An 11,427-nucleotide genomic window follows, 5' to 3' on the forward strand; every position below is an offset into this window, starting at 1 on the left:
GTCACAGAGAGGTCAAGTTATCGGGATTTAAAGTCAAACTCTTCCATAAATTTCCTTTAAAACTGTTGAGGATAAAATACACAGATATAATTCCATGTTCATGCTATTGATCATTTAGCAACTTGGCTAGTCAGATTTTAGAATTCCGGAGCAGAGTCGCCTCTCCGCAGATCTGGCCTGTAGCCTGGCCCAACGGTGTCAGTTATTTGTCTTCATTGAAATAAGTTCAGGTAGATGATTGTTCTCACAAGGAATTTGGTTTGGGATGAGTAATAAACATTAAAACGACAAAGTGAATGACATACAGTTTAATGCTTTACTGTGGAACATTACTGGCTAAACAATGACATGTCCATGGAGACGAGCAGATGTTTGACGCTCCACTATTAAAAAGTTACGCGGTGCAGTTTTAAATATTAGTACCGTAACGTCCGGGGGATCAAAGATACAGACTCGGGGCAAAAGTTTGACACTTTATTACGAACAAGGAAAGGTCAATGAAGATCGACGGAGCAGGTCGTAGGAAGCTGGGTCAGAGGCTGAGGTGTTCGACCCAGTCGTAGAGAGCTGGGTCAGAGGCTGAGGTGTTCGAACCAGTCGTAGGAAGCTGGGTCGGAGGCTGAGGTGCAAGGTGGGTCCAAAAAAAACGGGATCTGGCAAAAATATGAGAAAAAAAGAGCTGAGTACTATGAGCGTAATCATAAAACTAGACCGAGCCAAGCAGAACTGTACCACAGAGGATACACTGACGATCTGGAGGGTGTGTAAGATCCTCAGGCCCTCTGTGCCAGAGTCTCCACCCAGACAAGGACACAGAAGGGACGAAGAAGGACAGAAACACAGGGACAGACTGGGATCTTGACAATTACAAAAAGTGGGACAGTGGGATACAAGGAAAGCTTATTTCATTCACAATAGTTTTACACCATTTTTGGACTCTATTGAAGCAATATTTGTAATATTAATTTTAAAAAAGGACATTGCACAGTCCTAGTTTCCTAGAATCCATTGTTGTGTGTGTGAACGTATTGTTTCTCATTCTCAAGTTGAAGTCATGCTGATCTTAAACTTTACGCATGGAGGCAAAAATGTAGGAACGTGAGTTTAAAAGTACAACAAATGCATCACCAACTGCATCCGCCCGGATAGAGTGGAGAAAGAAATATGCAGAACAAATAACAGAAAAGAAATAGTGCAAACAGCCTTTCTCTCTGTACTGGATTGTGGGGATGTGTTGTACATACAGACTTCAGCCTCTGCTTTAAAATCGTTGGATCGGCTCTTTCACTCTGCCCTTCATTTTATTACAGGTGATGAATCTGAAACTCATCACTGTTTCTCTCTGGAAAAGTGGGTTGTCCATCACTGTCTGTTAGAAGAGAACACACTGTATCTGTCCCTGTTTGATCCTTTGTTCCACATTTATGTAACTCTAAACCAGTTTTCTATAAGTTCCCTGTGAACTCTCCAATCACTGCTCTTCTATGAATGTTATTTTAATTATAACTGCACATTTGTCTCGTTAACCTCTGTCTGAGGTCTTTTTTGGTCTTGTCACAATAAATAAATTCTTCTTCCTTCTTAATTGTTGACCTTGTATCTGGGGTCACAGAGACTGATTGGAGTAATATTTGTAGTCTTAATTTAAAAAAAAAAAAGACATTTTTTGTCCCTATCACAATAAACTCTTCAAAGCACCGATTATTTTTGGTTCAACCTTCTTAATTTAGCCTGACTGTTAATCTGTATAAATGTTTTTTTTTAAGGAATTGTATGTAGCCTGAGCTCATACTGTTTTAAAAAGGCACGAGAATCACACCTGACCCTGTGTCCAGAGCCTGGACCTGCAGAGACACAAGTGTCTCATTCTCAGTTTATGGACAGGCCTCATGTTCAGAACCTCCAGATTCACTCCCTGAGCTGCAGAGGCTGATTCATGATTACACAATGTTTTACTTAGATTTTGAATAATGTGAAAGGGGAAACACACTTGTGATTTATCTTAAACTGACACTGTGATACCTGCATCTGATCATTGAATTGTTTCTGTGTTTGTTGTTTCTGTTCCTATTCAAACAAACAATAAATAAATAAACGGCTCATTGAAATGAACCGATCAAAAGATTACAATAGAATTGACTAAGATTCTAATTAATGAAGTCTCCCGTAACAGATCACACTGTGTGTAAACATATTTTGTGTTCTTACACTGTGACCTTAGTTGCCTTATTCAGCCCCGAACACTTTTGCCTCTGAATGCTTCTAAACTGCACTTTTTATTGCAAATGGCATTCATCTTTCACAACCAAAATGAATGATACACAGATTATAAATATGAAAAGCGAACATTTAAACTGTGGTTTTGATAATCACAATAAAATAAATTCACTGAGATTTTAGAATTTATTCACCTCAGAAGTCGAACAAGTAACTGACCTGAAACTGAGATCTGGACTGTAGTAAAGGGTGAGAGTCAGTTAGTCTTGTCCTCGCACGTTTCTTATTAAAGTTCATAACCAAAAATGTCTTCTCACATAAATATGTCAAACCAAACAAACTCAGCACTTACGTAGCAAAGGTTTGAATTTCTTTAAACGTGTCTTTATCCAGTTGGTGATAAAAGTCAGAGAGAGCGCGGCCTCGGAGCACGGCTCGGATTCTGCCATCTTCTGGTCAAATATAATATTGCTTGTACATTTGTATTTTAACACTGGTCAACAGTGCGAGGGGCCACACATAATTATTTTTATTCCAGAGGCTGGGGGCCAGTGGAAATTTGAACACGGGCCGCAAATGGCCCCCGGGCCGGACTTTGGGTATGCCTGTCTTACAGAGACTAGAGGACTGGGAGGGCATCTGTGGTACGGCACTAAACTGGTTCAGGTCCTTTCTAGAAAACAGGGAGTACTTTGTTGAAATTGGAAAATATGTCTCAGATAAATTGTCCCTGACCTGTGGGGGGCCCCAGTTACATAAAGTTCATTATCTTGTCAGTTTCAAAGTTAAAGTCAGGTGACATGAGGAGTGTTCTAACTGGTTCATTGTTTTGACACACAAATATTTAATAAAGGATAATTATAGGACATGAGTTTAGAGTTCAGACTATATGTTATTAGAAGGTATTTGGGAGTTCACATTTAAAGGCTATAAATAACCTTCACATAAGTTTAATTGGTCTTAAAATTAGAAATTCTGTTTGGGAGACTGTTATTCTTGGTTCTTTTTGTTTTAAAAAGTCCCTCGTTTTTTGACTGTATTTTTGTACTGTCCTCTCCACCGGCAGAACAAATATCAAAGCTCTGAACCATTTTCCAAACCTAATGTGTTGCCTAAAAAAAACCAAAGGTAAACTGTCAAAACCAGACTCAGAGAGACTTATCCTGCGTTTGTGTCCAGTAGATTAGACGACTGTAACGTCCTGATCACTGGACTCTCCAAACGAGCCACAGAACAGAACATCCAGAACATCCAGAACATCCAGAACATCCAGAACACTGCTGCTCGGGTCAGGATTAGAACCAGGAAGTACTTCACACATGTGTCTCTCCCACATGAGCCACATGGACCATCTCACACTCTGAGGACTTCAGGGACCGACCTCCTGCTGGTCCCAGAGTCAGGACTAAACATGGAGAATCAGTGTTTCAGTTTTATGCAACTAAAACCTGGAACATTCTTCCTGAAGATGTGACTCAGACCTCGACTTTGACAATGTTTAAATCAGGGCTCAAAAAGTTCTGTTTATCTGAGCATGTGACTGAAAGGGTTTTATTCTGCACATTTTTCCATTAATGTTCATTTCATTAATGGAAGGGAGGGAGGTGGACCGGCTGGTGTCCTGGTGCAGCAGCAACAACCTGGAGCTCAACGCCCAGAAGACAGTGGAGATGATCGTGGACTTCAGGAAAGTCACAGCCCCCCTGCCTCCCCTCACCCTGACGGACTCCCCCATCACCACTGTGGACTCTTTCCGCTTCCTGGGCACCTGCATCACCCAGGATCTCAAGTGGGAGCCGACCATCAGCTCCCTCATCAAGAAAGCCCAGCAGAGGATGTTCCACCTGCGGCAGCTGAGGAAACGCAAGCTGCCAGTCCAGATGATGGTGCAGTTTTACACGGCCATCATTGAGTCCATCCTCACCTCCTCCATCACTGTGTGGTTCGCTGGGGCCACTGCCAGGGACAGACAGAGACTGCAGCGCATTGTGCCTCTGCTGAGAAGGTGATTGGCTGCAGCCTTCCATCTATACAGGACCTGTACGTCTCCAGGACTCGGGGGCGAGCAGGCCGTATAGCAGCTGACACCTCTCACCCTGGACATGGACTATTTGAGCCACTTCCCTCTGGCAGGAGGCTACGGTCCATTGGGACCAGAACCTCTCGCCATAAGAACAGTTTCTTCCCCTCTGCTGTTTGTCTCATGAACACTCTATAATATCTGCACTAAACTGGACACTTTATAACACCGGTCACTTTAATAAGCCACTTTGCACTGTTGTTCTGATGCTGCTATTGTACATATTTTTTCCCTTTAAGTATTTCATTTGATTTTTCTAAGCATATCTTTTTAACTTTGTGCATGCTCTTATTTGTATTTGTATTTATTCAGTGTGTTTATGTTGCACTTTTTCACCGTATCAAGTTCCTAGTTTGTGAACTGTGTTCACAGACTATGGCAATAAAAGTCTTCTGATTCTGATTCTGATTCATGATGATCATTTGTGATTTGCTTTACTATATTGCACAAATTGTGCTATACAAATGAACAATGAAACGATGAAATAAAAGGTAAGATGGTGATGTAAATCTGTTTTAGCTGTTAATAGAAGTGTATTGACCCTTTTTGAAATAAAACTGATGGAGCTGATTTCATTTTAAACTTGTTTTATTGTGAATTCACAATATTTAAATCAAAGTCTGACCTGGTGCAGGTCACTAACATCAAATACTCGAGTATAAAAACATAAAACAGTCAAATTATAGCAGCTTAACAAAGTTTTTAACACATCAGGTCCATGTAAGTTTGGTCCTGTAACATTTGGACTCATTGACACATAGTAATACTAAGGAAAGGTTTGGTCTAAACTACAGATACAACTTAAATAGTGTTTTTCATTTGAATGTGATATACTGTGCGGCCCGAGGACACAGTCAGACAGTGGTCCTCATGATCAGGTCTTTTGGGGCGTCTCTCGTGCTCTTCACCACGGGGCAGATGACCAGAGGGGGCGTCTTCCCGTTGTCCTGCACACATGGGTTAAAGTACGGGACCACGGCTCCGCTGAAGTCGCAGTCTGTGAAACTGTAGATGAGTTTTTTGAGCTCTGCGTCGTAGAAGGACACGCAGCGCTGTTCATAGTCCACGTACACGCCCACTCTCTGTGGGGGCGGGGTCAGAGGCAGGGGGAGGGAGGGGCTAGTGCACGCGCCCAGACTGCCCCTTCGACGACAGATCGACCAGAAACCGGCGTCCGGACGCACAGAGATGGAACCTCTCCTCTGCACGGACTCCTGAGCCACGCCCACGTCCCAGTCGGTCTTATCTCCAACCTGCAACATAACACGAGACAGCTTTGTTACACACTGGGATGCTAACGTGCACTTCCTGATTCTCTTAGTGGATTCATCATCACAGTCCTAACTAAAGGTTGTATTCTCTTGTTTAGAAGAACACATTTGTAGATGAACATAATCCATAGAACATAGAGCTGTCCTCACCTGGACCTCCCAGTACTGTCGCCCAGAGGAGAAGTTCTCTTTGCCCAGGACACAGACGCACGAGTCGAAGCGTTTGTCGTTGTCGGTCACTGGGAGCTTCTTCTTCTGACTGCAGAGGCTCACCTGAGGAGCACAGATACAGGTGAGATCACAAATACACATCAGACAAGTCCCTATGGACGTTATATTAAAGCTCATGATCCATTGGAATCATTTTATTAGTGTTACTCTATAAAATGTACAGATATTATAAATGTACCTGTTTGCCGTCAGCAGAGATCTCTAGCCATCCTGAAGCGGTGTCTGGGTCGTAGGTCACGTCCAGAGCGTACTGACTCAGCTTCTCCACTTCTGTAAAGATAAAAACACTAAATGTTAATGTTCATTTTCAAACCTTTAATTGGACGTCTGGTGTTTATGAATAAAACAAACTGCACAGATTACACACCTTCTTCCAGCAGTTTGTCGCTGACTTTCTGGCAGATTTCCATCATTTCCGTCACACCATCTCTGATCGCTCCTGTGCCGCTGTCTGGATACACTTTGACTTGAGTCCAGTCTTGTGTCAGAGGTAGTTTATTCACTGAAGGAAAAGTCTGAAAAAAAAAGAAACAGTTACTATCAAGGGTTTAGGTGTACAGTTTATTTGATCTTGTTTGGTTTGAGTTTTAAGTGGAAGAATTCTTCTTTCAAGTGTCCAGTCAGTTTGGAAATAAACGCAGGAATAAAACATAAGATTGGACTTAAGTACCTGTAACATCTCCAGGGGGTTCTGGGTAGCCTGCAGGTTGACTATTTCGATGCCTCTGGTCTGCAGGGCCTTCAACTCTGCTTGCAGGTGGTTGATCATTTGGTTGGCTTTTTCCTCCACCTCCTCCTGTCTCCTCTGCAGCTCCTCCACCACAGTGCTCTGCTGTCTCTCCACTGCACTGATCAGCATGGTGCACACCTCCACACTCTGCTGGATCTGCCTCTCCATCACTTTCTGAAACAAAAACAAATTTAAAAACTAAATTAGATTCAATTAGAGGCTGCACCTGGTCATTTTTCCAGTGAATTGAGCTCGTCTTTATAGGAGTGTTATCATCAAAAATCCAGACTTACTTTGCTCTGGTCCACGGCCTGTTGAATCTCCTCTGTTTTGTGAATTCTTTCTTGCATCATCTTTTTAATCTGGGCTTTAGTTTCTTTTAGTGAAACCTGGAAAACAACACCACATTTTAAATGATAAACTTAGAGAGAGTTACATAAGGTTCACTATCTTGTCAGTTTCAAAGTTAAAGTCAGGTGACATGAGGAATGTTCTAACTGTACATTGTTTTGACACACAAATATTTAATAAACGATAATTATAGGACATGAGTTTAGAGTTCAGACGAGATGCTATTAGAAGGTATATGAGAGTTCATTCACACTTAAAGGCTATAAATAACCTTCACAGGAATTTATTAGGTCTTAAAAATAGAAATACGCTGCTATTCTTGGTTCTGTCTAGTTTAAAAAGTCCCTCATTTTTGTCTTTCCCTGGCAAATCTAGAGCCTGAAAGTCCTTCTTCATTCACTCCTCACTTGATGGTGGTAGGACACAGCTGCCCTGGGACAGACTGACAGAAACGAGGCTGCTAATCTGCACCATCGGCCCCTCTCAGCACCACCACACTCACACCACATTCATACTGCTAAATGGTAACGTCATCTATGGTTGGCCAATATTACAAATGTTCACTTTAGTGTGTTCCTTCTAAATTTGTCCAGACCTTACCTTGACTTTCTTGCAGGCTCGGTCTATGGGCACTGTCGGATGGTTCCTGTGGTCTCTGGCGGTGCAGCTGGAGCACACTGGCGTCTGGTCTTTCTTGCAGAACATCTCCAGAGGTTTGTTGTGTCTTCTGCAGAGGTGAGAGGTGGAGAAGGTGGGGTCGGTGAGTCCGAAAGTGCTCGGATCATTGTCCTGTCCGGGATTAGACAGGGACCTGGAAGTGCAGAAGAAGACATTTTATTGACCGGTTTAAAGGGCCAATATTACACTATTTTATGATCTATGTTATCATGTTGTTTCCTCATCACAAATACATCTGAAGAATCGTCTCTTGTCAGACTAACCTCTTAAAATGCTCAACAATATAATTAAACTTACCTAAAATGCTGGATGATTTCTTTGAAGCCGTGGTTGATGCGTAGCTCCGGGCGGCTGCTGAAGGTCTCTTTGCAAAGGGGGCACTCGGGGCGGGACTTGGTCTCCCAGTAGCCCTCAATGCAGTCCAGGCAGAAGTTATGACCGCACGGAGTGGACACGGGGTCCCGGTAAATGTCCAGACAGATGCAGCATTTAAACTGCTCCTCGAACCACAGTGAGCTCACACTGACCGACACTGCAGAACAAGACACGAGATGAGACAAAGACCAAATGAACCTATTCTATCTTCAAATAGATTTATTCACTTTTCCAGCTTACAGGACGGTTTGCAATTCATTTTAGGAATAACAATTAAAATAAAACATGTTTTAATGTTTTAAAGTTTCAAAATCTATCTTTTTTCTTGCTTTTTCAGATCATGAGAATCAGAATCTGTGCAGTTCAGAAAAGCTGCAGCCAAATTGTGAAAATGTACAAAATGTCAAAAGCAAAAAATAAAAAATATCACACTAAATATTTCCTTTATGAGAATTTGCTAATTAAATCCACGTCCAGGCTGCAGTAAGAGCTTTGGATCTTACCTGGCTGAGTCGACATGTTGGCAGGTTTCTTCAGAATAACGGCAGTGAAGTCGTGCTCTGGGTTTTATACACACCTGTCCCTCCTCCTCACGTGAGTCACATTCACACTCACTGTTGTTTTTGCTTGAAGATGGAACCAGTTCTGCAATAGTGAAGTAGTAATTATAATTATGATTAATACCAGCATGAATGCAACACACACTTATGGGAACAGTGTGATTTCAGAGCCTTTTCGGGAACTAATTGAAATAATTGCCTCAGAGGACAATGCGCTCTTTTGTTAGAGTTAGAATTCTTGATACTGTCATTTCCAAAGCGCTGCGACAAAAATAGTTTACGATGTAGGTTCAAAAGTCTCGCACCGTGCATTTAAAAGTTACTATCTTTAACTTGTGAAAAGGTTGGGTTGGTATCCGGCCCGTGAACCTATCGTTTTCAGGAATGTACAAGTCAATTTCATTAAAGTTCATTTCTATAGCACATTTAAAACAACTTCAGCTGACCAAAGAGCTTCACATTAAGTTCAAACAAATGTAGAAAAGAACAGAAAAGAACAATAAAACATCAAAATATCCTGTCCAGCTCGTGTTAAATACCAGGGAGAAGAGGTGGTTTTTCATTCTAGTCTTAATCACACTGGAAGCCATTTTTATTTGGCTTTGAGAAGAAGAAATACGTTGCGTTTTGGAAATAGGGTTGGGTTTATATCGAACATACATTAAAACGCTCCTGACTAGAATCGGCTCAGTCACGTGCCAGGTCTTCCACCTTTCTCACACGGTAATTTAAATGGTGCTAAGTAACTAAAACCAAAGCCTCATCATTAATGCTCCAAAAAAATGCCACCTCTAATGAACAGCCCCCTGTGACCCCCGACTACACGTTTGACCGATTCCTTAAAAAGTACAAAGAAAAGACAAAAATAGCAGCTTGTATTGTTTTGTTATGTCTTGGGTGTGCCAGAATAGACTTCAGACTGTATAATCCAGTTTATGTTTAGGTGCTTGATGTGAGAGTAGGGTGTGGATCTCTTTAAATTATATGCATCATCTGTCGTTTCTGTGCATTTATCACCAGCACAGGCTCTTGGGAATGTTTCAGACTGAAGTGACATGTTAACTATGCAAACAAGAGGTGAGAACAGACTGTTGAGCTCAGACTTTAGAAGTTTAGTGGGTAAGCAGCATGTAGATGAACTCAGACTGGTGACCATCTCTTGGACAGTTTTGTCAGTTACAGGTGCAGAGTGAGTCCGCTCTAAGTGTCTAAGTGGCTGTACGGTTGTTATTTGCGTTGTAGAATCGATGGCATAGTTCTAACAACAGTGGAGCTGGAGGGTTTATTAATCTGTTTACTGTTAAAAGTAGGACACGAGAGTTTTACTACAACTTCCAATAATGTCTGAAAAATCCCTCTCCCTTGTTCTACTTAAACTGTGGTTGTACATTTTCATCTTTTCTCTGTAAATCTCATAATGAACCTGGAGCTTTGACTTGCTCCACTCAGCCCTCTGTCACTCCCTTTTCTGTGCCCAGACTGAGTCATCATTCCTCCATGGCACGTTCTGCTCATCTTTAACCATTTTGACCTTCATCTGGGCAATAATGTGCAGAACATTCAAAACATTCGAAGTTACAGAGTTCAACAAATCATCAACATCAGAACATGAGGCATTTTCAAAGTGTATCATTTCCATGAACAGTGCACCTGTTTTATCATTTATGTGTCTCCTTCGAAAAACTGCAGCACCAGCCGCTGGTTTGGGAATAACAGACAGGTCAAAAAAGACACAGAAATGATCAGACAGAGCAACATCCACCACATTGACATTTGAAATATTTACTCCTTTTGTAATGAGCAGGTCCAGAGTGTGTCCTCTGTTGTGTTTGGGTTCACTGAGTCAGACCAAAGGTTTCAAGGACAGAACTGAGCTATTCAGTGTTTCTGTCAAACACATTATCCACATGTACATTAAAATCACCAGTAATGACTTGGAATCACCTTTATAGCAACCTTTGAAAGAGGAACAGAGCAGAGCTGAGACGCTTTGTCTGGCACAAACAGCAGGTAAGCAGACATTTTCTCACCTGTGTTATAATTAAACCACATCTCAAATTAGGGCTGGACTATTCATTAAAGTGTAGTCACGTGTAAAGGTCTTGGGTCTTTTAATGGAGAGGTCTGCAGACACTCCTCTGTCAGAAAAGCATGTGGTTTGGAGCAGGAGGAAGACTTTGGGGGAAGAAATGGGACTAAATCTTGGAAATAGGGTTGGGTTTACCTTGACCACACACTTCAACACCCACGACTACGATCGGCTCCGTCACGTGTTTTCTTTTTCTGGGAGTAAAGTTGTGAGTAGCAGCTTCCACCCGTCCATCAGTGTGTGGCTCTATGTGGTGTGTGTGGTGTGTGTGATGTGGCTCCTATAGTTTCGTGAGACTTTTACGAGCATTTTTGACGCCAACCCCCTGTGACGCCCCACTACACATGTGACCGATTCCGTAAAAAGTATTTAAAAGGACAAAAATAGCAGGTTTTATTGTTTTGTTATGTCATGGGTGTGCCAGAATAGACTTCAGACTGTGTAATCCAGTTTATGTTAAGGTGCTGTATGTGAGACTAGGGTGTGGAAAAAAATAAAAAAAATGCTGCCATTTTCAAGTGGCTAAACACACACAGTAACTTCTTCACAAGCATGGTGAAAAACAAGTTTCTACAGCAGTAAAAATGAGTGAGTTATTTTTTTTTTTTTTTTTTTAAATAAAGACACAAGTTCTTGAACAAGATGCAAGATTGATACAAATTGAAATACTGGCTTGAAAATTTTGTTTAGAGTAGGGATCACTACATTTGAGCCTCATCAGACTTTATAATCCCTGCGAAATACATTTAATTTTTACTCTTTAAGTTAATTATTTATTATTATTATTATTATTTTATTTTATTTTTTTATTACTTTATTTTTTCATGTAATACTTTCATTTTTAC

At 41.4% G+C, this 11,427-nt stretch overlaps 1 protein-coding gene across 1 annotated transcript; it reads right to left on the minus strand.

Annotated features, from left to right (window-relative positions):
- Positions 1–4,867: 4,867 nt before the first annotated feature.
- LOC117386650 (E3 ubiquitin-protein ligase TRIM21-like) lies at positions 4,868–8,520 on the minus strand. Its single transcript, XM_033984061.2, has 9 exons — positions 8,437–8,520; positions 7,856–8,090; positions 7,481–7,691; positions 6,823–6,918; positions 6,470–6,703; positions 6,167–6,314; positions 5,978–6,069; positions 5,719–5,841; positions 4,868–5,550 (listed from the first exon to the last, which is right to left on the minus strand). Exons 1-9 carry the CDS (start codon positions 8,450–8,452, stop codon positions 5,152–5,154), a joined length of 1,554 nt encoding a protein of 517 aa, XP_033839952.2. The 5' UTR covers positions 8,453–8,520; the 3' UTR covers positions 4,868–5,151.
- Positions 8,521–11,427: the final 2,907 nt, after the last annotated feature.

The sequence above is a fragment of the Periophthalmus magnuspinnatus genome, chromosome 18 (assembly GCF_009829125.3).
Source record: "Periophthalmus magnuspinnatus isolate fPerMag1 chromosome 18, fPerMag1.2.pri, whole genome shotgun sequence".
Classification (NCBI taxonomy): domain Eukaryota; kingdom Metazoa; phylum Chordata; class Actinopteri; order Gobiiformes; family Gobiidae; genus Periophthalmus; species Periophthalmus magnuspinnatus.

Coding starts and splice junctions, on each gene's coding strand:
- LOC117386650 (XM_033984061.2), bottom strand. Junction 7,692..7,855: donor GAAATCATCCAGCATTTTAG/GTAAGTTTAATT, acceptor CTGCACTTCCAG/GTCCCTGTCTAATCCCGGAC. Junction 5,551..5,718: donor GACAGTACTGGGAGGTCCAG/GTGAGGACAGCT, acceptor GTTATGTTGCAG/GTTGGAGATAAGACCGACTG.